Genomic DNA, 25,633 nt, shown 5'->3' with positions numbered 1-25,633 from the left:
TGTCTTCTAGGATGAATCAGAGGCCCCTATAAACCACAGTGTTATAGACCACCACTCTCATTTTGCATTTCCAGAGTAGCAGACTGTTGTGCCAGAGGGTTTGTTGATGTTGAAAATAGAGTCAGAATCAGTGGCAGCATTTTGTTTTCCTCTTTGCCTGGAATGTTTTTGTTTTCCTTAGTAATAAAGCATGCAATTACTTACAGAATAACTATTTGTAGATATTATTTTAGCTTGGAAGCAGAAACTGGCAAATTATAAATGTGCCAATGCAGCTCTGAGCTGGAACCATGGTTGAAGGGGGATGGGAAAGGTGGCATGGTTATGTGCTCCAGCCCTCCATGGCTTTGTCATTATGCCGTGGGATCCTACCAAAAAGGGTTCACAGATGCCTCTTATTTGGGTTTCTGATTTGTGCCCCCACAGCCCTCTTGGAACAGAGATCATGATGACACGGCATCTACTCGTTCAGGAGGAACCCCAGGCCCTTCCAGCGGTGGCCACACGTCACACAGTGGGGACAACAGCAGTGAGCAAGGTAGGGGAGATGTTATTCTCTTTTGCTACTTGTTTCATTTTTAAGGATTGAAAAATCAGAAATGTCTAGTGAGTTACTATGTATACAGTTTTTCCTAGAAGAAGTACCCCCTTTAACTTGAGAATCAGCTCATCTTATTTTATTCTCTGACCCTGTTCTTCTTCTGTGCCATTCCAGCTGCCTAACTGGCCTGTCACCTGGCCAGCTTCATAAAACAGGGTCAGTGAATTGACTGAGGGCAAGATTAGAGAAGTAGCTTAGAAGCTTGAATGTGAATACATAGTATGCCACTCATACCCTGCTATACAAATAAAAAGTATTATTACTACTTGCCCTCAGAGGCTTTTCAAGAGCTCATGAAGAAACACCCACTAGGATTCCAAGTTAACGATGTCTTAGGATGCTTATAAGGCTGTGAGCCCTTTAGTAGCACATGCTTGGCTTCCCTCTTCCCTGGGTTGAAGCCATTTTTTTTCTGGTTTTACTTACCTGAATCTCCTAAGTGCTTGACTTCATTGCAAAGCCAGACTAAATAAAATTTCAGAAGACATGGAAAGATAACAGGTTAATTTGTGTTGTCCTATGAATGCACATACCTATGTGTATGTGAGTGTCCATGGATTATGCATGTTTGACTACAGATAGTAGGAAATAAAGTTTAAACATCAAGCTAGTCTTCTACCAAAGGGCGAATGAGTATTCAAATGTCTGTACTGCTTTTCTTGAGAGCCCACTGTGTGGATTTTGTGTTCCATTAATGCAATTAAAGTTTGAAAGAGAATTCTTTATCTGAATATAAAAGGGCTGTTTTATTGAAGTTGACTCTGAGCCCACAGTAGGTACATACTTTAAAATCTGGTTTTATGATCATGTTTCACTGGAGTGCTCTTAGACGACAAAGGAATTTTGTTGTCTAACTTAGTTGGGCTCTACCAATTAAAATTGCAAAGTCTACAATGAATCTGGCATGATTAATTTGAAAACAAAAACAGGAAAGTTAATTTTTGTTAGGCACATGTATGCTGTTTGTACCGGGAATAACTTCTACAAATATAATTTTAAACATTTGAGACATTTTATTGTTCAAAGAAAAGTTGCTGACTTCATCACAACTATAAGCCTAGTAAAAACGGAGCCCAGAATAGTAAACTGGTTCAGAGCTGAGGCAGAAACAGGTAACCTCTGACCTCTGACTTTTACTGGAAAATGATATGCAGCATAAATCCAAGGGGCCTTTTTTCTTTCAAGTGTGTGTATATATGTGTTATGGCATTGCTGTTCAGAGCGCTATAGTTAAGGTGGTGTCAGCACTTTCAATATAAAGCCTTACTTTCATAACTCTACTTACACTATGAGTTTTCGAAAAGGTGTAAATGGAATCTAAATTCTTTTTCCTGTAGCCCAAAATTGCTACATGGGGTCGCAGCCTAGTGTTTGGCTTGTTTCTTTTTCTTTTTTATTTCTTGCTTTTCAAAACTGATATCATCTGAGAATAGGTAGATAGTTCAGCTGCTGCATTGAAGGCTTGCAAACTGCGGAAATGCACTTGAATTTAAAACTGTAATGCATCTGTTTTCTCAAACATTGTATGATGAGAGGATTTTTGGATAGCAAATGCCCATTACCAGTTCTTCCCCTCTGACATGCTGTAGCAAGGAATTAGGAATGTTGTACGCTGCTTCTTCCTTCAACAAGTGTTCTCCAAAGGCCTATTTAATAATTTGATTGTAACTAGGAACTACATGTTATTCACATTACTAACTTTCCACTTAGAATGTTTCTTTCTATAGTTTTTCTTTTTATGTTTTTATATTTGAGTCCAACACCTAGTTGTTTTTAAGGCATTTACACGTAAATTATTTTATTTGAATGATCTCAGCTGAATCATTTAAAAACAATCCTGGCTAGCAGATTAAGTAGGTCTAGCCCCATCTGATAGAGGAGAAAAATAAAGCATGAAGAAGCTGAGTGATTTGTTGAGGTCCCAGTAGAGCGTCAGACCTAAACTTCCAGTTTCCCAATTACTTAAATAAGGTTCTTCTCATCAGACCCTCTTTCCTCATCTCTCTACTAAAAAACTACAGTCAATAACTTCCACTGTCATCAAATAGAAACTTTCTGCGCTGGTTTCCCCTACCCCACCTTTCTGTGCGTGATAACAGAGGCTGCTGGGAGCCCCACCTTCAGTCTTGCTTGTCCTTCCTTGTGGGTTTTCTTTGGCGGTGGAATTTATTCCTGATAAATGCAGAATGATGCCTGAAAGTGTTGCTGCAACAACTTATGCACATTTCCATGCCAACCATGACCCTTCTAAACCTTTTTTTCATCCCTGAGACCTGCAGAGCTTGGTCTTTGTGCAGCCTTCGGATTAACTGTGCACAGTGGCTTTTCCATGTTTTCCCTGTTTGCCTTTTCTGGCAGGCATGGATGTGTAAGCTGTGCCAGCATTTGGCCTGTAGTACATGTCCTAAATAGTTATTTACACAGTTTGAGTCCATTTTAGTCAACTGGGTAAATAACAGCCCTCTTCAAAAGATTTATAAATCCATAAATATGTCTTTATACATACCCAATAGACAGAAATAACTCAATCTGTCAAGAACATATCCAAAGAGGTGTTTCCCCCACAGACAGGAGTAATACATATTTTAAAACTTTCTCTGCCATATTATTTGTACTGCATTTCTTTTTTCCTCATTCCTTTTCCATTTTTACCACTTCATTATGGCACCTGTGGTTAAAAAAAAAAAAGAAAGAAAGAAAAGATAACAAAAAAGAAATCCCCTAGGCTTTAGTACTCTGTTAAATAACCTTATCTGCTGCACAGTGGAGGCATGTAACAGTTGATTTGAATCCTATTCTTTTGAACTTTCAAAGTAATTGAAATGAAATAAGTTATGTGGGAAATTTTAAATGTTCTAACAGATTTCAAAATACAGTAAGAGTTTCTGGTTAGAGCTCCAGCAATTTGGGGAATTTTGAGTACCTGATAATTTGCTGAATTAGTAGCTGTTGTGATCAGTGAAAGAGTTTTTTAGTACACATTTTTACCTAAACATTAAAAAAAGAAATACAAAATCCATGGCTGGGAGCAGTGGCTCACGCCTGTAATCCCAGCAATTTAGGAAGCCGAAGTGGGGGGAGTCACAAAGTCAGGAGTTCAAGACCAGCCTGGCCCACATGGTGAAATCCCGTCTCTACTAAAAATACAAAAGTTAGCCAGGCGTGGTGGCGGGCGCCTGTAATCCCAACTACTCGGGAGGCTGAGGCAGGAGAATCGTTTGAACCCAGGAGGTGGAGGTTGCAGTGAACTGAGATCGTGCCATAGCACTCCAGCCTGGGTGACAGAGCAAGACTCCATCTAGGAAAAGAAAAATATAAAATCCAATCATGGGCATTCTAAAGAGAATGTACATAAGATATGTAATTAAGAGAATACCAAGGTACTGTTATTCAGGGGTTTAATGTTTATTGATGATTTGCACAATATATCTTTCCCTCAATTCAAATTATTCATCATGATGACTCTTTTTATGATATCTACTTCCATTCAATATTAATACTTGTAGTCCCTTGCAGGAGATTGATTCTTTAATAGTAAAGTCCTTTTCAATTGGCATTTAAGAGGGAGGGCCTCACATCTGTGTTTCGTTGGGGATTCTGTTGCTGTTGCTACAACATTGATTTTGTTTACTCCATAACTTCCTCAAAGTACTTCCAAAGATACCAGATTGAATCCTTATTTTATCCCTGGCAATTATTTGCTTTATTTTCCCATTTCACAGGAGAAAGAAGTAATAGCTCAGAAATATTGAAGAGTAACTGTCAAAGTCAGCTTCGGGATCTTGGGTCTCTTGGCTTTGTAACTGCCTTAGGATGGGGTGTCTGTTTCCAGGGCTGCCAAGTAGTGTCTCATAGGTACGGGAGGTACACGATGGCAGATACATGTGGCTTTCATGTGTCTTTTGCATCCTACTGTGCATGGCTGCCCGCCTGACCATAATCAGAGCCTTCTCTAGGAACTGTGTGTTTTGGAATGGGAGAACTTCAAGCAAATCGGGTGCCTCTTCCCCTAGATTTTTGCTGTTTCCCCAGAGGCCTGCCGCAGCCACTCTATGCCTCTCAAGCAGCTCCAACTACAATTGACCACATTTTCAAGTTTGGACAGGTCTCTGTTTTTGCTTTAAAGTTAAGAGAGCTAAATAAATGATGGTAAAACGATAATAAAATAGAACATGAAGGGCTGTCAGTCAGTGTAGGTATTTCCATCCCCTCACTTTTCGAGTGAGGTCACAGAGGCTCAGAGCGATAAGGAGACTTGTCCAAGGCCACACACTGGCTGGTGCTCGAGTCGGGACTTGAACCCATGCAGTCTGACTCTAGAGCCCAAGTTCCTAACTATGATGTCCTATTTGATACACTGCTTTACTGGAGAAACAGATCATTTGACAGACATTCTTTCTGTTACCAATTTGACAACTCTTTCCCCAGTTGTCTGTACTGAACCTGGCGCCGTGCTCCCTAGTGGTGACCTAGCTATGAATAAGACAGAATCGCCTTAGACTCAGAGGGGTAATGTTCTGTTGGGGAAGGAGAACCTAGTTTTGCATGCTAAGTAGAATGATGAATGAAGTATTTACAAAGGGAGCATGGTGACTGATATGATTCATTGGTATTATGTATTAAGAGCCTATATCATTTCACTCATTCAAAGACTTAGTGAATTAAGAATAGAAGCATGGGAACAAGTAAAGATATTGCTCTTGCAGAACATTTTCCACTTCAAACTCATCATATTTGCCTCTTTTGTGAGGATAAAGAAAAAGTATTATTTCTACATGGAAATTTGATGGAAAACATTTCAACCCTAAAGGTTTTCAATGATTGCTGGAATCTCAAAAACCCACTTATGAACTTCTCCTTTAGGAGGCAGGACTCAGAATAACAATAGTACCACTTAAAAAAAAAAAGGCAAAACCAGCATGCCAGGATGTTTCTTTAAAGAAGAAGAATTGCAAAGCACTGCATTTCTCTATCATAATGTATCAGTAGTTGCAGTGCCTCCCACTGCCCCATCCCCCTCTACACCAGCTTTTGTGTGAGTCCAGGCAACCTATAGGCAGAAGGCAATTCCATTTATTATTGAGGGGAATCTCAAGGCAGTTGTTCCAGACCTGTGAAGCCAGCAGGCAGAGCAGCCTGAGAGGGGACGGGGAGCACCGGGCGAGGGAGGTGGGGAAGGACCACATTATGTTCCAGATGACTGAGCAACGATTTATATACCACTCGCCTTTTTTACATGAAGAAGAAAAGTAATAACAGCCCGAACCCAGGCATTTGAAACAGTCAGCTGTCCGATGAATAATGGGATAGGTGGGAAGGAGCGCTCTGATTGGATGTCTTAATGAGCACATTTCGCACAGAGTTTGGGCTGCAGTTCCCCTTGACCTTTGCCCTTTATTGACCAAACTGACACTTCATTTTTCACATACTTCCAATTATAGCTCGGCTTAAGTGTTGCCCTCCCTCCTTTATTTCTTTCCTATGGACAACTTGAGAGTGGTTGAGGCCACAGAAGATATTTTAATTTGAAAAACTACCGTAGCAACTCAGGTTCAGGATGTAATCTGAAACTGCTGTCACTTTGCAGCTTTTCAGCTGAAAACACAAAGTTAATACTGCTTGTTTTGAGACAATTTTCTTTAAAAAAAAAATCCAATGTATTTTACAAACAAAATGATAACCTAAGAAACTTGAAAATGAAGGAAAATGGTTACAAATGGTAATTTTTATTTTTTTGTTGATTCATTTGCCTGTTGGTCACAGTGACTTGAATGATCTTTATTTGTTCACACTTGCTTCTTAAGCCTGTACCTCTCCAGGGACTTCTTGTATTTCAATGGCATTGTAATGATTTTGACTAATACACTTTTGAGAGGAGAGAAAAGTAAAATATAATTGTGACCACAGGCCTTAGAGCATCGCAGCCCTGTGTGTTCCTTTGGTTATATTTAATGTTGACCTGCAAATTAAAGTGTGGCCTTTGCATGCAGTGGCAGGCAGAATAGGAAAATGATTTCCTGGTGGGAAAAGTCAGGTGTAAAAAAGAAAGGGGAAGTTATTATGCTCCACAAATGCCTGTTATCAAAAAGTCTATATTATTAACTTATCAAACATGTTGAATGAGATGTAGAGACAGAGAACTATTTTCCCAAGAACACCCTGTAATATACTCACCTTTCCTTTTATTGACTCATCAAATGTGAGTAACAGTGTTCTGTTTTCCACCTGCTTGACTTCTAGCATCATGAAAGCAGGCCATCTTAAAGAAAAATAACTTCATCATCTAGAAGTAGTAACTATATTTCGGGGCACGAACTTGGCCATAAGCACTTTCATAGAAAGTGCCTCTTCTCATTATTAGGCAGCATCAGCAGTAAACTTCAGGTCACTGTTTTTCGTCTTAAACAACCAAAAAGTGCATCTGAAATTATTTACAGCCGAGCAGAGATATTCTTCGAATTCAGAAGTATTTATCTGAAAGTGGATGAAGTGTTATCTACTTTATTATGTAGCCCTCTAGCGTATCTGTGACATATTTTTACTATAATATGGTAATAAAAGAATATGTAAAAGACAAAGGTTCTGTCTTTTTCTGTAAGGTGACCTCTGTTACCAAGTAACTGCTTTACTTATGAGCTTATTAAAAACTCAAAAAATGAGCTTTTCATACTTCACAGGCATTGATGTGAAAATGAGCTGTCCTGTGAGTAGTTTTCTTGATCATTTTTAGAACAATTGATTAGCCAAAGAGCTCCTGTCATTAGTTGACATTGACTGATAGCAATTTGTCACAAGCTCTGAAGGTCAGCTAGACAGTTGGAGTTTCAGCTTGTCTTTGACTGACCTTTACTGATTCCATCCTCATGTGATTGGGTTTGAATAGTTCTGACCCTCAATTGGAAAAGACAGGGCATTAGTCAACAGAGTCATTTCTTATATTTTCTGTTGATTGCTCGTTTTTATTTATGTGTGAACTCATGGTCTGGATTTCTTATCAAATTTTGAACTCTTGTTTTTGAAATTTAAAAGGTGTGATATTTATTGTGTGACCTGTAAGTCACAATTCTGTTTTCCCTTTGGTTTGCACACTTGATTTGTGATGTCACTGACATCTGTCTACTGGCCAGATACTGTGCAGATACTGGAGTTTGGTTGCAAGTGATGGATTAAAATTTTGTTGTTGCTGTCATTTTTTAAGAAATATCAACTCTGGTGTGACTTGTAGCACATCTAAAATTATACACCAGTTAAAATTATACACATCTAAAATTATACACCAATTCTTTTATTTTCCTAGAATTCACTACTTTTGTCTCCCAAGACTCATGCAATATTTTAAAATAAGAAATAAGTGGTAAAAAAAGTATATGAATAATGATGTTATGTCAATTCATCATTTAGCTCTGCAGCCAGAGGTATGAAAACTTTGTAAAAAGTATCTTCTTTTCAGTTTCACTCAGTTGGCTGTAAATTAGAGAAAGCTCCCCTAGCTAGAAGGGCATTCGCTTTTCAGTGAGAGTGGAATATCTTTTCTATTTTCATGGACCTGGAAGTTAATTGTTCATAATACTCAGTTCTTTCTTTTCAAAACTGTAAAGTATTTTCCAAAAATACATCACATATAGAGAAATATGTTCCACATCATATTAATACCATGCATTGTATTGTTTTATGTTAATGATAAAAATGGAGATATTAGCTTTAAAAATCCAGGTCTTATTCTGTAATTATTTAATTCAGTTTTTATGTAGGGCCTTTTCATTCTCTTATCCTTTCTCACTTTCCCTTCTTCTCTTGAGTCTGCATTGGGTTTTAAACTATAAGCAATAACTTGTTTTTCAGGTCAGATCTCCCAGGCATTCCAGGGCCACCACACAGCCTGGCACAGCTTAAACATGTGTTTCAGTTTCTACTCAAGGAAATAAATGAGGAGAGAATTCACTGTTTCAGGTGGTAGATTCTTCACATGGTGTCATTCTTGGCAAGGCAGAAGTGAGGAAGTTAATTTTAGGGAAGCATTCATTTAACATAGCCCAAGGAGATAAAAAGAGTTTAGAATTATAATCTCTCCTGCGGATGAGCCAAAATATTGTCATGAGTTGTGTTTAAGCGGGGGATGGGAATGTAAATTTATACATTCTGGTCAAGTCATCAAAAATAGATTAAGCACTTACTGTGTGCCAGGTACTCTGTGTGAGCTATAAAAATGAGTAGGTCATAGTATTTGCCCTTAGGAAGTTCCTGTGTGCTACCAAGAACATCAAGCATATCGAAGTAAAATATTTGCTAAATACTGGATATTCTTAGGGAGCCGTGAGTGTATTTATTTCACAACATGCCAGTGACCCAGATAGGGTGAACTCCGCGGTCAGGCCTGCTGGATGGCACACAGCATGGTGGGTCTTAGGTTTAAATTGCAGAGGGACAGATCCACCTTGATAATGTAGACGTTCAACATCTATGGGGCCCTGTTAGGTAGACTTGGCTCCAGAGCCCACTCTTGGAAACTTGGTCCAGTCCTTCCACACTGCCATGAGCCAACCAGTGCCTCTGCTGCCTGAACCATTGGAGCCATCATTGCTTTTACCGCCATTAGTCACCTGGCTGCTGACTCAGCTTGATCTTCTTCAAGGGAATCTTGACATTTTGAGGAGGACAGTACTCCTTTGGCAGTCTGGTGAAGCCAATGGATACCTTATCAGAGTAATATATTTATTAATGTATAAAATAAAACCCATAGGACTACAAGGGCAATGAATTGTATTAAAATTCAATTATCTAAATATTTTTTAAAGCCAAGTTGTAAAATAGTAATATAAGGCCAGGTGCAGTGGCTCATGCCTGTAATCCCAGCACTTTGGGAGGCCGAGGTGGGCGGATCACCTGCGGTCAGGAATTCAAAACCAGCCTGACCAACATTGAGAAACCCCATCTCTACTAAAAATACAAAATTAACCGGGTGGAGCGGCACGTGCCTGTAATCCCAGCTACTCGGGAGGCTGAGGCAGAATTGCTTGAACCTGGGAGGCAGAGGTTGCGGTGAGCTGAGATTGTGCCATTGCACTCCAGCCTGGGCAACAAGAGTGAGACTCCATCTCAAAAAAAAAAAAAAAAAAAAAAAAAAAAAAATATATATATATATATATATATATATATATATACACACACATACTCTGTTAATAGGCTTAAATAACAAGATCTAGTAGTAATTCTGTTATCTGCTGAATTTTTGAAGTAGTGATAAATGTAAATCATGTTTTAAGATATTTGTAACAACTGTATTGTGATATGCAAATATGATTTCCATTGGGGACAAAGTTACAGGTCCTGCTAATAGTTCTGTGGTTGGTTTGTTACTTACATACATGCATGAAGGAAATGCTAATTCTAATTGAAGTTATTGATAATAAAAATGTAATTTTTCCCCTTCTTAAGTATATATATCCCCTGAATTCTAACCATGGATCTCCCTTGAGGGGGTGTCTCTATAGCCCAGGTTAACAACTTCTAAACTTAAGTGTCAGAAGTTAAGTGGGTTTGGGGATGTATAGACATCCCTTGGTATCCCCCAGGGATTGGTTCCAGGACCCTCTCCCTCCAACCCCCAGATACCAAAATCTTCAGATGCTCAATTCCCTGCTATTAAATGGCATAGTATTTGCATGTAACCTATGCACATCCACCCATATACTTTAAATAATATCTCAATTACTTATAATACCTATTACAAGGTAAATGCTTTGCAAATAGTTGTTATGCTGTATTGTTTAGAAAATAATGACAAGAAAAATAGTCTGTATATGTTCAGTACATATACAATCATCTTTTTTTTTTCAAATATCTTCCATCCTCAGTTGGTTGAATATGTGGATGTATAACACATGTGTATGGAGGTCTTGACCTTAAATCATGCCATCCACCTAATCACCTATTCTCCCTACTCCTACGCTTGGACACCACCCTTTGCCCCACAGTGGGCATCTAACAGAAGATGGGTGGAGACCAGCAGCAGAATCTGAGGGATGATAGGGTTGAAGTGAGGATGAATTCTGAGACAGGACCCTGTAGCAAGGGTAACTATGCTACCCTGGGAGGATGCTTTTATGTCCTATGCCCTTCTCAGTAGCAGCCATGATTCTACCCCTGCTGAATTGTGATATTTAGCTCTACCCCAAAAGTTATTTCTCTTTCTCATAGATGATAGCACTAATTAAGAATAGTAGTAGTAGAGGCTTTGGCTGTTGGCCTAACAAAAACTAACCCAAACAGTAAATTTATGCCAAGCATTTTCGTTAGGGGGAAAAAAAAAAAAAGTAGGCATTGTCTATCTCTTGTATTGATTAGTCCCAGAAATGTAGTTGGTAAAGTTGGGTTTTGCTCAAGTGTCTGGCTTTGTGGATTAGCTCTGTCTTGCAGATAGTTTTCCATAATTACTTAACCTAAAAGCATTCTATTTGATTAGTACAATTAGTTTGGTTTTCTCCCACTTACTAATATCAATTCATATGCATTCCCTCCTAACATTGCTCACTTTATTTTATAACAAAGAATGAAGACAGCAGAACTTCCTGTTGCTTATTTCCATATTAGAAGAAAAGGAAAATATGACCTTACATAGCAAAGCTTACATTTTAAAAAATTGTATATTTTTAAGAAAAAGGGAATTAAAGAGTGAATGCAGAAAATATTGAATTTGCCAATGGGCTTGTTGCTTGGTTATTAGCACTTACTGTTGTAGTTTGACTCTTTCCTTGAGTGCCCCTACTACCTATGACAGCCAGGACAGGTAGCACCTTGACACCCCTTTTATACTTTAATACCTTGGGAGAAAAGGATATGTTGATTTTAAAATGCATATATATACACATATACATATAAATATATGGATACAAATATAAGTATATACATCTATTATTTATTTTATAAATACATGTATTTATATAGTTATTTGTATTTATATGTTTATTTATAAATATCTATATATTTATTTATAAACAACATATTTATATATTATATATACTTATCTGTGCATAAATATAAATATGTATATTTGTATATATATTCTCCCTCTCATTCTAAGAAAGGATTTAAGGAAATTAACAAAAGTTTATAGTATACAATAGGATAAAAAATATGTAGATGAACAAATTAGAATGGAAAGCAAAATAAACAAAAAGCCAAGAAATAAGGGTAGTACCGAGCAATATAAATTATAAGATCATGTACAATTACTAGAAATAGGTATTAATTTGGCCCTGAGCTTCCTAGCAGCTAAAACAAAGACTGAAGTATAATTAATTATAAGATTTACAATATCCATGGAAGTTACTCTGAAGAATCGATTTGACCGGCATTAAGATCTGAAAGAAATTCTTCTCCTGTCCTCACACAGGGAGTCCAGAGAGGTGGCACAGGTTGGCATCCTTGACAGCATCTGTAGGACTCCTCTCATGTTCCCCAGTTCCTAGCACAATGCTGCAGTTGTAAGAATTGCTGATACATATTTGATTGATTGGACTAGGTATCTGTAATCATATTCATCCTTTTCTTCCTTTACCTCATTGGAATCTAACCTAGTCTTGATTTCCACGGTTGAAATGAATGATAGCCTATTTTGATGTGAGCCAAGGCGCTGAGTTTTGGTAATGCCATGAGGCCTTTCTTCACTTGTCTGTCTCCTTCTTCTGACCACTCTGGTGGGTCCGCTTCATTCTCCAGTCTTTTCTTCCTCCATCTGAAGCCAGGAATGAGGGTGAGGATGCTGTTGTTGTGCTGGTTATTATTATCCCTGGGAACAGGGTTAATGGAGCCAGAGAGATTCAGGTAAGCAATGGTTAGAATGGAGATGCTGAGAGGCTGAGCTGGGATGCCAGAATGGAAGGTTCAGATGCTGCAGTCCTTAAAAATGAAAGTTCTGAGGGAATATGACTTCAGCCTATAAAGTTGGAGGGGGCTGAGTGTTATGAATATTTGGCTTACCTCATCCTAGCACCAAAACCATCCCCTCAGGTAAAAGGAATACATTTACTGCAAATGAAAGTATTGCTTAATGTACATTTTAAGCATATGAGAGGAACACTCCCAAAGATAGAAGTGAAAGGGAAATATTCCCATTTATTAATTGAATGAGTATTAATTAAATGTCCACTGCATACCAGTCCTGTGCTAGATGTGGGAATTCAGAGTGAAAGAAGTCATTTCCGGAATTAAGAAACTGACAGTCTGGTAGAGGAACAGACAGTTGAATATATCATAGGTTAAGTCTCCCTAGTGAGCAGGTTCTGAGTAATTTGGAAGTAGAGGAATGGCACCTAACAAACTGGCACAGGGGCAGCACCTGCCTGGCATCAGACTAGAGGCTTCTCTCTAGTCTTTCCATGGTGGCCATTTTTAATGGATCACAGCACCCTTGTCATTGGGCCTGAAAGGAGAGCAGATGCAGGTCCTTCTCCACACAACACTCCAGCAACCACTACCTCACCCCCCGGAGTTAGCCCTAGAAGAAACTGATTTTCTATTTTTGATCTCCCACTCAGTCTCCTAAGAGAGTGAGTCTATGATGGAAACTTGGGAGAGATGGAGAAGAGGGGCATGTGAGGAAAAAAAAAATAGCTTGTGTAAAGGTAGGAAGGAGAGAGAGCGTGCCACTTTGGGGACTTTGTGTGTGCCTCAGCATGAGCAGAGAGTGCATGTGAGAGAGAAAGAGTCTGAGGTGAGGCCCAAGAGGTAGCAGGGGCCAGACCACAAAGGGTCATATTTGTCATCTTAAGGCCATATCTGTCGTTGTGGCATTGGTTTAGCAGGCAGTAGGGAGTCATTGGAAATGTGAGGGTTGTGGCGTGGTCGGATGTGAGTGAAGGAGGAATCGGAGCAGGGGGAGGTTGAAGTCAGCATGATAGTTATTCAGAAATGTTGCAGAACTTTACTAAGGCAGAGGGAGGAGGCTAGAGAGCAGAGCTTTGAGGAGGAAGACTGGACTGGACAGAGAGACTGAGTGGACGCAGAGGGCAGTGGAGTGCAAAGGCTCTGGGATGACGCCAAGGTATCGGAAGACTGACTACACAGACTACAGATCCCATCGGCACGCTCTTTGTCTTCTTCTGAATGTAGCTTTGCCACTCTAGATGGGAGAAAATGCAGCTGGTCATTGATGGCTGTGGCTTTTCTCCTACACCCTTGCTGGGCAGAAGTGATGCTTTTCCCACCCCTTCCTGAGGATGGCTTGCAGAAATCCCACGAATTCTCTCTGCTGCACTGCTTTCCCTCAAAGAAGGCTCCGGCTCCATGGAGACCAGGGGCTGGGTGGAAAGGAAGAGGCCAGCCAAGCTGTCATGGGAATTTGGTGACTCATTTCATCAGTTTACTGCTCTGAAAGTGAGGTGACTTCCCCCTTTGCTTGACAACTGATTGATGAACATTTCCTGAGTGTTTGCAGAATAGATGTTTTGCTTCATGGGCCTTCGTGTTTATGCACTCCCAGTGGATTCTAATCCTGGTGTGCTTCAGCCTTTCCCACTTCTCAGTTGCTAATTTTTATTTTTATGTAGAGTCTTTAGATTAACGGCCCAAGACTTAATAGAATGCAGGATTAGAAACAGTATACTCTTATGCCTGCTGATACAACTCTGGTTACATTGACTTTTTGACAGAATGTTAAAGAATGAAGGATACCTTTTTACAATGGAGCAGTATTTATTTGGCTAAAAACACTATCACCTGGTACTTAGTGTGTCTACATTGACTTTGAAAGCTGTCTTTCAAAGTAGCGTACTTCATTTTGTGCATCCAGAATTTCTCGTTTTGTTTTTAGTTTTTACTTTCTTCCCCAAGATGTGGGTTTATGTGTTTTTAGAAGAATTAGCTTTCCTTTGTTTCCAGATTTCCTGATGCTCTTGATAGTAAAGGAATCAGCTTTGGACAACGTTAATTGCTCCACTAAATGATGGAATGTTAATAAAAGTTACATAGCGAGAAGCGGAAGCATTGCTTTTAGTCCCCAAGAATCAACTTTAGGTTCATTTTCCGTAACTGAAATGGAAGCAATAGGTTTGCATTATGTGGATCAGAGTCATCATCTTAGACACTAGCCATAGTCCCTAGATTTAATTTTCATATTTCAAATGGAGGCCGTAGGTTTAACGTGTCTTACTTTACAGCTGGAACAGATTCTATTTTTAATCCGTAAGTTGCATATGGCATGGAGCCATGTGCCGCCCGGATCCAAATGCATAACTCCTGTTGATATCAGTGAGCTTCATGATGAATTGGAAAGAACTATGTGGTCTTTATTCCAAACATCTATCTGACTTTTTAGGATTAAATGCTGAATAAATTCTAGCACTTTTCAAGTTAAAATGGAGTGTTTTTGAATGTAGCAACCATGCTGGCTTAAAGGAATAATGCAACAATTCCAAATAGACACACACACACATAACCGTAGAATTAGTCTTCAGGCAGAGAGAGGCAACTGGGCTCAGGAACCTGGCTGGCATAGTAGAGGACATGGCTGTATTGAGCTATACAAAATTGCCTTTAAATAGAAAAGATAAGAGGAGAAAGCCTTTTCTTTGGATGGTACTCTGCTCATCAGGGTACACATTATTGTTGGTGAGTAATTCTAGCAAGAGCCCTCTTGTACTTCCTCATTCTTATGACCCCAATGGTGGGAATTGTCTGGCAATATTCATTCAGAACTGACAGATATTTGCATCTATAAATAAATGTACTCAAATCATAATTGTTATAACAAGATTGTTTGATTACCTGGCAATGGCCTTGTGCTGAGATAGCTTTTGGATCACCTGTTCTTTGGGAACATTTGACAGACCTCATGTTTATTACCCAATTGAATGTCAGTAGCAATTGCAGCTAAAGAAAAAACAAAAATGCAAGTACTTGTTGACCTTGACTTTTTTCCACAAGAGATTGAACTTGATGGCTCTATTGCAGTTGAGCTGATAAGGGTTATAAACAGTAGTTTAAGGAAAATGTTTTATTCCCAGAGGAAAACACCCTATTTGCTGTGGGAAATGGCAATAGACATATATGCCCTTTGCCAGATTTTCTTAATGTACCTTTATTTGGGCTGTGGGAAAAGAACATGCTGGAAAAGCTTTTTATGGCTTTAATATACATTTGCATAGATTGTTATAATTTGTGAATGGTGTAGTTAGTAGATTGAATACAATTTAAAAGAAGCCAATGATGTTTCTATGATTTATGATAATATGATTTTTTTGAAACTGTCATGTTAATATAAGATTGTGTTTCAGAGATGAAGATCTTATAAAAATGCAATAGACTTATGGTGCCAAAATGCTCTTTTCGATTTTAATTAAAAACATAAAAGTGTCATTGGTTAATATGATCTCACTAGGAGCAAAGAGAGAAAATTGATCCAGTGAATATTTACATGGACATTCCAGAAATGCACTGGGGGATGAGAATCAGCACTTTTCTTTAGGCACAAAGTCTTAAGCTCCAGATTTGAATCAAGAAACCCCGGGCCATGAAGGATTCCCCATTTATTGGTGAGACAGTAAGGCTCGGTAACCTGCCCTATTTGCCCTTTAAAATCCCACTGCATTTTCCTTCGGAGGAGAGGTGCTTTGGCTCAATGCCACTGGCTTCAACTTTTACTCTTAAAATGTTGTTTTGATGCATAGTGTAGTGATGGCTGAATTGATTTCTGTGCATAAACGGTGGCCTAGATTCTTGCCCTGTGGAAATCCATGGAATTAAGAACTCTAGGTTCCTGGAGTGATAAGAGGTAAGCAAATGATTAGATATGCATGCAGGGAAAAAATCTAAATGCTCATAGAATAGAAATAAGGGTCTATATAATTTGCAAGTTTAATGTAAATGCAAGCCACTAATACAACTAATAATTTAATGCTAATATGTGAGGATAAGTAAATGTTATTCTAATTATTTCCTATTTGGTGTGTTCTCAAAGAGTTCTGAGCAAAAAAATGTACTGCATTGAAATATTTCCCTGGCTACTCAGGATGAAAATATGGTCTACTAATAGCTGTGGCCATAATGAAACCTCTGGGATACTAGTGACTGAAATTTCTCTCTAGATAGAAGTTGGGGACAATTTGAGATGGCAGAATTTAAGCCAGAGTTTCTTTCAAGGAGATTTAGCACACTGGGATATTATGTGATTTATCCAATGAAGGTACAGGCTGAGATCTAGCTCAATATACCCTTTTAAGTAGTCACTAGAATTATTTAATAATGCAGAATATAGTTTTGGTTAAAAGATTTGATCTTTTTGTCTGTTTTTCAAAGTACAGATTTCCTCCTGAAGATAGACAAGTTTTGGGTACATTTTGGTGAGAACAGACCCTTTGAATGAAATTTTAAACCATAGGAAAGTCATAGCATGTATAATCAATAGGGAATTTCTTGCTGTCTAAGAAAACAATGGGAAAGAAGAATTCCACTCTCTCCAGTCTTCTTTGCTGAGTCTCATTTCTTGTGCATTTTTTTGGAGAATAACTGCTTGCTAACTTCTACTTTCCTATGAAACTTTTTTGAAGAATGGTGGAAATCTTTGCAATGACAGATGCCATTGCAGATTATTATGATGTCCATTACTTGGAGAATGGAATTAGGAAGAGTTTATTTCTGACATGGCACATACCCTTCCCTGCAACAGAAAGACTGGAGCCTAGAATCTCTGTTAAAAAAAACACATCCTCAGGATTTCTGGTGATTCTCTGGTTGATGTGTTAGAAATGAGCAGAGAGGCAAGTCTGCTGTCTCCGGCATCCTGATCCCCTGCAGCAGGAGGGCACCCAGGACATGCAAGCTCAGGTTCCTTTTGGCTGCATGAGCAGGGAAAGTGGAAGGCAGGGTATCCTACATTCTTCCTAGTACTCACTGAAGGATGTGGCAAGGGCATGAATTATTTGTGGCTGGCTCTCTATTCTGGTACTAGGAAAGACTTCTGTGTTTATCTGCATCTTTCTGAACCCCCGTTGCTATGTAGCCAGCTCCCAGGCCACTTTGTGGGAAAGCTTTCTTTATGATGGATGACGTGGCATTTCTTGTCACTTCCTCAAATTCCTTCCTGCTGCCTATCAGCATTGCTCTGGACTTATCTGGGTTGAGCTTCAGCCAGCTAAAGCTAATCCAGGTTCCTATTTCAGAGGAGCAAAATTACAGCAATGACGCTGCCATTCTTTTTGGCTTGTGACCTAAGATGCTGGGGAGAAGGAGCAAAAAGAGGAGGGTTGCAAGAGTTGGGGCCCATTGGCTTGATTTTCAATCCTGCTCAACTTTCAACATCTCTTTATTCTCATCAGTCTTGCCTCTCCATAAGGCTGAGAGTATTATTTATTTTCATGTGCAGTTGGCTGTAACTTTTCCAACTCTAACTTGAAGTGGCATTTACCTGAGATTGGTTTTATTCCTTCCACTGAGGTTGGCACTGACAACTTTGAACCTCTTAAAGGAAGTCTTATGAAATGGAGTTTAGAGGATCAGAGACTTGTGGCTCATTAATTCTGATATTCCCTTTTTTTTTTTTTTTTTTGAGACGGAGTCTCGCTCTGTTGCCAGGCTGGAGTGCAGTGGCATGATCTTGGCTCACTGCAACCTCTGTCTCCCAGGTTCAAGCGATTCTCCTGCCTCAGCCTCCCGAGTAGCTGGGACTATAGGCATGCACCACCATGCCCAGCTCATTTTCGTATTTTTAGTAGAGATGAGGTTTCACCATGTTGGCCAGGCTGCTCTAGATCTCTTGACCTCGTGATCTGCCTGCCTCAGCCTCCCAAAGGGCTGGGATTACAGGCATGAGCCACCACACCCGGTGATATTCCATTATTTAACAAATATATTTACTGAGAATCTACTATGTGTCAGGTACGATGCTAGGTGGGAAATTTTTCAAACAAATAACTCATTTTTCATGCATTCAGATTCTGAAATGTGCCCACTCTCGTTCATTTGTGAGCCTCACACCACCACCCTTATGGCAGAGCAGAGATTTGTGTCTCTATTTCATAGGTGAGAATTACCTAAGGCCTGACAGCGTGTAAGTGAGAAAACGACAGGACCTAAGTCAGTCAGGTTTCTCAATTCCAACAATTTTTCTTTTTTACCAGGTTGAAAAGTAACCTAGTAACTAATATCTTTTGGGTTCATTTATTTCTGAAATGTGTCTACCAGTTCTCTCTCTGTCTCTCGTTAGAAAGAGAGAAGACAGAATGACATATGAGGAAGGATCTTTAGAAGGAAGTGATCAGGCACTGCTTAGCATTCTATTTCGTTCATTCATTTATTCATCCACAGAGACCCTTCTGTGTAGAGGGTACTGTGCTAAGTTCTGGGATGACAGAAATGAGTAAGACCAATCCGTGCCCTCAAGGAATTGATAGTCCAGTGTTTGCTTCTCCCTTTACCCCTGAATTGAGAACTGTCTAGAACACACATATTTCTTAGTGCTGCTCTCTTTAGGAGTTACCTACTGTCTCATTCAATATTCCTGATGCCATCTAGTGATATTCAGGCATGAGGGGGTTTCAGTGTAGGATCAGAATGGAAGCAACCCAATATTGGTCTTTACTCATGGAGAACAGGCTCTTAATAAATCAGATTTCTACATGAGATGGTTTAACTTTTTTGGACACAGGAACAGCCTAAACTCACCCATAAAATGGGAATAATTAGTACTACTTATAGGACTGTTGAGAACATTAAACAAGTTAATATATAGAACTTAGAACCATACTTGGCAATGGTAAGTATCATGTCTGTGTTAGCTGCTGTCATGACCACATCATCATTATCAGCTGATTAATTTTCTCTGTGGAAAAAGAGACTCTGCTTAGGACTGGTGTCCATTTCCAAATGCGAGTGATGCCTTCCAAGAAATTGAGAATCTAGTATTATTCCCAAATACGTATTTATTTTACAATGAAGACTGTTTGGCTGCCCTTTCGTGTCAGGACAGAGGGCATTGTGAACTTGGTGGGCCATCAAGATTTCCACTCATACGGGCCTCCCTTCCACTGTCCATCACTCTGAAATGTTCCATAGGTCTGCCACTTTTACATGAGGAGGCAGTGATGAGGAAGTGAATGGTTGAGAAGGGACGCAGACTGATACAATTCTTACCACGAGGCCTTTGGTCTACTGGATTCCTTTTACACAACTGCTCATGTTCCTTCTATACCATACGTTGAAGTGTCTGTGAAGAAATGAAGTTTGTGGTGTTAGTCAAGATTACATGTTGAGTGGCATACCTCTTCTTGGCGGTCAGATTGGGTTAAGGTTGAGTGTCCCTGGGGGTCCTAGGTGGAATTTCCTCACAGGAGCCGAGTTAGGATGGGGAATATATTTGGCCACTCACAAAGTTTCTTCTTGTGTCTCTGGTCTCATCTTGTCACAATAACCTTTGGTTTTTGATGAGGCTGTTGGGTAGTCTGGCCTTTGAATCTCAGGACATCAATGTTACTGGTAAATCTTAAGATATGGAAATATAATCCATAGTATTACAGATAAACTTTACCAAATACTGCAGATATCTTCAGAACTAGGTTTGTGACAATTGCAGTTGGTAAAATAAGGTTCAAAATACCTCTTGCCTATTAATTGCAACTAGGAAAGTTTGATTCTGGTAAGTTATGGGGGAGGCAAAACTAGACTTATAGGGAGGGTTTTATTTGTTTATAAGAAATCAACTTTACCACTTTTTTCATCTACAAAATGACTCGAAGGTGCTGACTACCCACTCACCCTCTCCTCCTCATCTGGTTATGTCTTTTTCTCTTTTTTATGTGCGCAATGTTGTAGTGTAGTTATGATGAGAGCACAGAGAGCCCATTTCCTATTTTGACTATCTTCCTTTATTTTTCTATTCATTCTCTCATGACATAGCAATGTGCTTAAATTTTTTATATTAGCTGCAAGCCCATTTATCCCTTCTCAAGGGATTATAGGTGGTTTTCTAACAATCAAACATGATCTCATTCCTTTTTTACAAAAGGAATTTTTTATTCCTTCTTCTTCTTTTTTTTTTTTTTTTTTTTTTGAGATGATGTTTCACTTTTGTGGCCTGGGTTAGAGTGCAATGGCACGATTTTGGCTCACTACAACCTCCGTCTCCTGGGTTCAAGCAATTCTCCTGCCTCAGCCTCCCAAATAACTGGGATTACAGGAATGCACCACCACAACTGGCTAATTTTTTTTATTTTTAGTAGAGACAAGGTTTTACCATGTCAGTCAGGCTGGTTTCGAACTCCTGACCTCAGGTAATCCACCAGCCTTGGCCTCCCAAAGTGCTGGGATTGCAGGCGTGAGCCACTGCGCCTGGCCACAAAGGGAATTTCTTATACTTGTGATGACTCTGTTTTGCTGGGGCACCATACAGTGAAAATGTCCAAAGATCCTCATATTACAGCCTAGGATGTTACATAGAAAATTTAAAATATAGGACAAGATTTTTTTTTTTTTGGGGGGGGAGGTTTTATGTAACTTACTCTATACAGGTGTGACAGGATTTTTTTTTGTTTGTTTAACCATTTTTTCTTTATTGTTGGCAATATGTGTATGTGTGTATGTGTATGTGTATATATATACACACATATACATATGATTTTTTATTAATATACTTTAAGTTCTTGGATACAGGTGCAGAACCTGCAGGTTTGTTACATAGGTACACATGTCCCATGGTGGTTTGCTGCACCCATCAACCCATCATCTACATTAGGTATTTCTCCTAATGCTATCCCTCCCCTTGTACCCCACCCCCTGACAGGCCCTGGTGTGTGATGTTTCCCTCCCTGTGCCCGTATGTTCTCATTGTTCAGCTCCCACTTATGAGTGAGAACATGTAATGTTTGGTTTTCTGTTCCTGTGTTAGTTTGCTGAGAATGATGATTTCCAGCTTCATCCATGTCCCCACAAAGGACATGAACTCATCCTTTTTTATGGATGTATAGTACTCCATGGTGTATATGTGCCACATTTTCTTTATCCAGTCTAACACTGATGGGCATTTGGGTTGGTTCCAAGTCTTTGGTATTGTGAATAGTGCTGCAGTAAACATATGTGTGCATGTGTCTTTATGGTGGAATGATTTATAATCCTTTGGGAATATACCCAGTAATGGAATTGCTAGGTCAAATGGTATTTCTAGTTCTAGATCCTTGAGGAATCACCACACTGTCTTCCACAATGTTTGAACTAATTTATACCCCCACCAACAGTGTAAAAGCATTCCTATTTCTCCACATCCTCTCCAGTATCTATTGTTTCCTGACTTTTTAATGACTGCCATTCTAACTGGCATGATATGGTATCTCATTATGGTTTTGATTTGCATTTCTCTAATGACCAGTGATGATGAGCTTTTTTCATGTTTGTTGGCCACATAAATGTCTTCTTTTGAAAAGTGTCTGTTCATATCCTTCACCCACTTTTTCATGGGGTTGTGTTTTTTTTCTTGTAAATGTTTTTAAGTTCCTTGTAGATTCTGGATATTAGCCCTTTGTCAGATGGATAGATTGCAAAAATCTTCTCCCATTCCGTAGGTTGCCTGTTCACTCTGATGATAGTTTCTTTTGCTGTGCAGAAGCTCGTTAGTTTAATTAGATCCCATTTGTCTATTTTGGCCTCTGTTGCCATTGCTTTTGGTGTTTTAGTCATGAAGTCTTTGCCCATGCCAATGTCCTGAATGTTATTGCCTAGGTTTTCTTCTAGGGTTTTTATGGTTTTAGGTCCTACGTTTAAATCTTTAATCCATCTTGAGTAAATTTTTGTATAAGATGTAAGGAAGGGTCCAGTTTCAGTTTTCTGCATATGGGTAGCCAGTTTTCCCAACACCATTTATTACATAGGGACTCCTTTCCCTATTTCTTGTTTTTGTCAGGTTTGTCAAAGACCAGATGGTTGTAGATGGGTGGGATTATTTCTGAGACCTCTGTTCTGTTCCATTGCTCTATATATCTGTTTTGGTACCAATACCAAGCTGTTTTAGTTACTATAGCCTTGTAGTATAGTTCGAAGTCAGGCAGTGTGATGCCTGCAGCTTTGTTCTTTTTGCTTAGGATTGTCTTGGCTATATGGGCTCTTTTTTGGTTCCATATGAAATTTAAAGTAGTTTTTTTCTAATTCTGGGAAGAAAGTCAATGGTAGTTTGATGGGAATGGCATTGAATCTATAAACTACTTTGGGCAGTATGGCCATATTCATGATATTGATTCTTCCTATCCATGAGCATGTAATGTTTTTCCATTTGTTTGTGTCCTCTCTTATTTCTTTGAGCAGCAGTTTGTAGTTCTCCTTGAAGAGGTCCTTCACCTCCCTTGTGAGTTGTATTCCTAGGTATTTTAATCTCTTTGTAGCAATTGTGAATGGGAGTTTGCTCATGATTTGGCTCTCTGTTTGTCTATTATTGGCATGTAGGAATGCTTGTGATTTTGCACATTGATTTTGTGTCCTGAGACTTTGCTGAAGTTGCTCATCAGCTTAAGGAGTTTTTGGGCTGAGATGATGGGGTTTTCTGAATATACAATCATGTCATCTGCAAACAGAGATAATTTGCCTTCCTTTCTTCCTATCTGAATACCCTTTATTTCTTTCTCTTTCCTGATTGCCCTGGCCAGAACTTCCAATACTATGTTGAATAGAAGTGGTGAGAGAGGGCATCCTTGAAAAATAGGACAAGATTTGTGAAGCATTGCATTGACATTCTTTTCTACGTATTATTTTTTAACTTTTCCTCAATTTTTTGTTATGAATGTTTTCATACATGCAGAAAAATAGAACAAGTTGTACAATAAACACCCATAACTCACCATTCCGTTTCAACAGTTGTTAACATTTTGCCATGTTTTTTTGTCTATATACATGGATACACACACATATGTGTATATATTACCATGTGTTCTTCATCAGTGAAAAAAGAATATTTAAGAATCCATGGATTTCTGAGGAGATAGATATTTCACCTATATGTATATTCCCCGTCAAATTGTTGAACCACTTATTTTGGTGTCTTGGAAACAAATACTGAAAACTTTGTATTCAGAATACAGTTGTGTTTGACTCTATGCAAAGATCAGCTTGTGGTGATCAGTTTCTATTTTAAGTAATTGGTTATGTGTTTTTCATTCTGGGAACTTTTCAGTGTCTTTCTAAGAGGGCCTGTGGCCAACTTTGAAGACTTGCTGTCCTTGAAATACAGGTTGTATCCCTACTTCGTAACTTACAAGCCATGTGCTCTAGGTTGGACAAATCATAACCTTGCAGGGATAAAATTTCTTCTGTAAATAAAGTAAATTGAGCTAGGTGATTGAATGTTTCCCATCAGTTCTAAACGACTGAAATTCTAAGAACCAAGTTGAAAGTTTGCTTACAAACCTAGCTAGAATGAAGAACCTTTCAGAAACATTTTACATATAGATTGAAGTATGCTGAAGGTCAGTTAAGTTCCACATAATTTCATGGTCAATGAGAGGAAATTCTGAATCTAGGACTTAGCATCGATAATAGCCATCAAAAAATACAAAACCTTAATACCTAAGTTTTCTGAATATCTGGGTGCAAAGTGGTATTACAGATTTGATTCTTCTGCATACAAGCATGGCTGAAAAGTTATAAATGCATATCAGCTTTTTTTTGCTAGATTTTGGATATGTAAGTGCTTTATTTGGTTATTACTAAAATTTCCAAGTGATTTGTATATTTAAATATTTGTCTTCTGCTTTTTTTCTCCAGTGTACTTTATCTTTGCTGGTGGAAGAGTGTGGGTCAGGAATGACTGGTATAAACAGATTAATATGTCCCATCAAATGAAAGACCATTTTAGTTAGATCATGTATGAGGTCACCTTACATGGCTTGTGAAGGGTTTTCATGTTTTTCTCCTTGGATAAAATATATTATTCTGAGAATAAGATGACTAGGTCAAATAAACAGTGATCTGGCTGCGTGCAGTGGCTCACGCCTATAATCCCAGCACTTTGGGAGGCCGAGGCTGGCAGATCACTTGAGGTCAGGAGTTCAAGACCAACCTGGCCAACATGGCAAAACCCCATCTCTACTAAAAATACAAAAATTATCTGGGCATGGTGGCGCAAGCCTGTAATTCCAGCTGCTAGGGAGGTTGAGGCAGGAGAATTGCTTGAACCCAGGAGGCAGAGGTTGTAGTGAACTGAGATCGTGCCACTATACTCCAGCCTGGGTGACAGAGTGAGGCTCTGTCTCAAAATAAATAAAGAAATTTTTTTTAAAAATAAGGTTTTGATAAATTCTTTTTCTTTTTCTCCTTTCAAGAATTGATGAAGAGTTTTTAAAAAAATCTATTGGTAAAAATCAGCTGACAGTATCAGCATTTGCTTATTATCTTGGATTTAATCTGTTGATAACAAGGTGAATACATCTATCCCAGCACACAAGATAAGAGACAACTTCAGTCTGATATTGGTTAGTGAAGATTTCAGCAAAATCTTTTTAGTATAACATCTGCCTTAATAAATAGCATTAAAAGTGGAGAGGTAAAGAAGACGGAGGCGTCCTTTATTCCAAGTAAATATACTGCTGCTTACCTGTCAATCTCATGTTTTCTAAGTTAATTCTTCCTAAAGTTTTTTGTTTTTAACTATTTGATGAGAAGATTACACTGCTACAGACCAACTAAATGGGATGTATTATTTGAACCTCTTCCATTGTTTTTAAAATCATTGTTTGTGTTGTAATCCTTTCAAAGAGCCAGCCAGTAGCTGCTTTCCTGTTTAAAGAGTAAGCTCTTTCCATTGGCAGATCACCTTCATTTAATCCTCTGAAAGTGCATACTTAATTCTTAGCAACAATGCATTTTTAGCATCAAGGACATATTACCAAGAAAAACTGAATATGGTAAACAAGTAGAAAAATAAGCCTTAGTTGTCTAAGAAGGTAATTGTGTCTTGCTTTTGGAGTCTTATAAATATCCCTCTTGGTACAATTAGCCTCTGTAAATATTTGAACTACTTTGTAGTTAAAACACTATATATTTCAAGAGGCAGATGAAGGACGG

The 25,633-nt window shown here is 38.8% G+C and overlaps 1 protein-coding gene across 14 annotated transcripts in view; it reads left to right on the top strand.

The window, feature by feature from the left end:
- The window catches only part of MEIS1 (Meis homeobox 1), a 138,525-nt gene that overhangs the window by 29,588 nt on the left and 83,304 nt on the right, over positions 1-25,633 (top strand). For all 14 annotated transcript variants that reach the window (XR_012422313.1, XR_012422312.1, XR_012422315.1 and 11 more), the window contains one exon: positions 427-538. Coding sequence is in view for 10 of the 14 variants with exons in the window: in XM_005575719.3 (XP_005575776.1) it covers positions 427-538 (112 nt within the window). In the remaining 4 variants the exon portion in view is untranslated. The remainder of the gene's footprint in view (positions 1-426; positions 539-25,633) is intronic.

The sequence above is a fragment of the Macaca fascicularis genome, chromosome 13, assembly GCF_037993035.2.
Source record: "Macaca fascicularis isolate 582-1 chromosome 13, T2T-MFA8v1.1".
Lineage (NCBI taxonomy): Eukaryota > Metazoa > Chordata > Mammalia > Primates > Cercopithecidae > Macaca > Macaca fascicularis.
The sequence above is the reverse complement of the archived record's forward strand: the minus strand, read 5'-3'. Positions and strand labels throughout refer to the sequence as shown.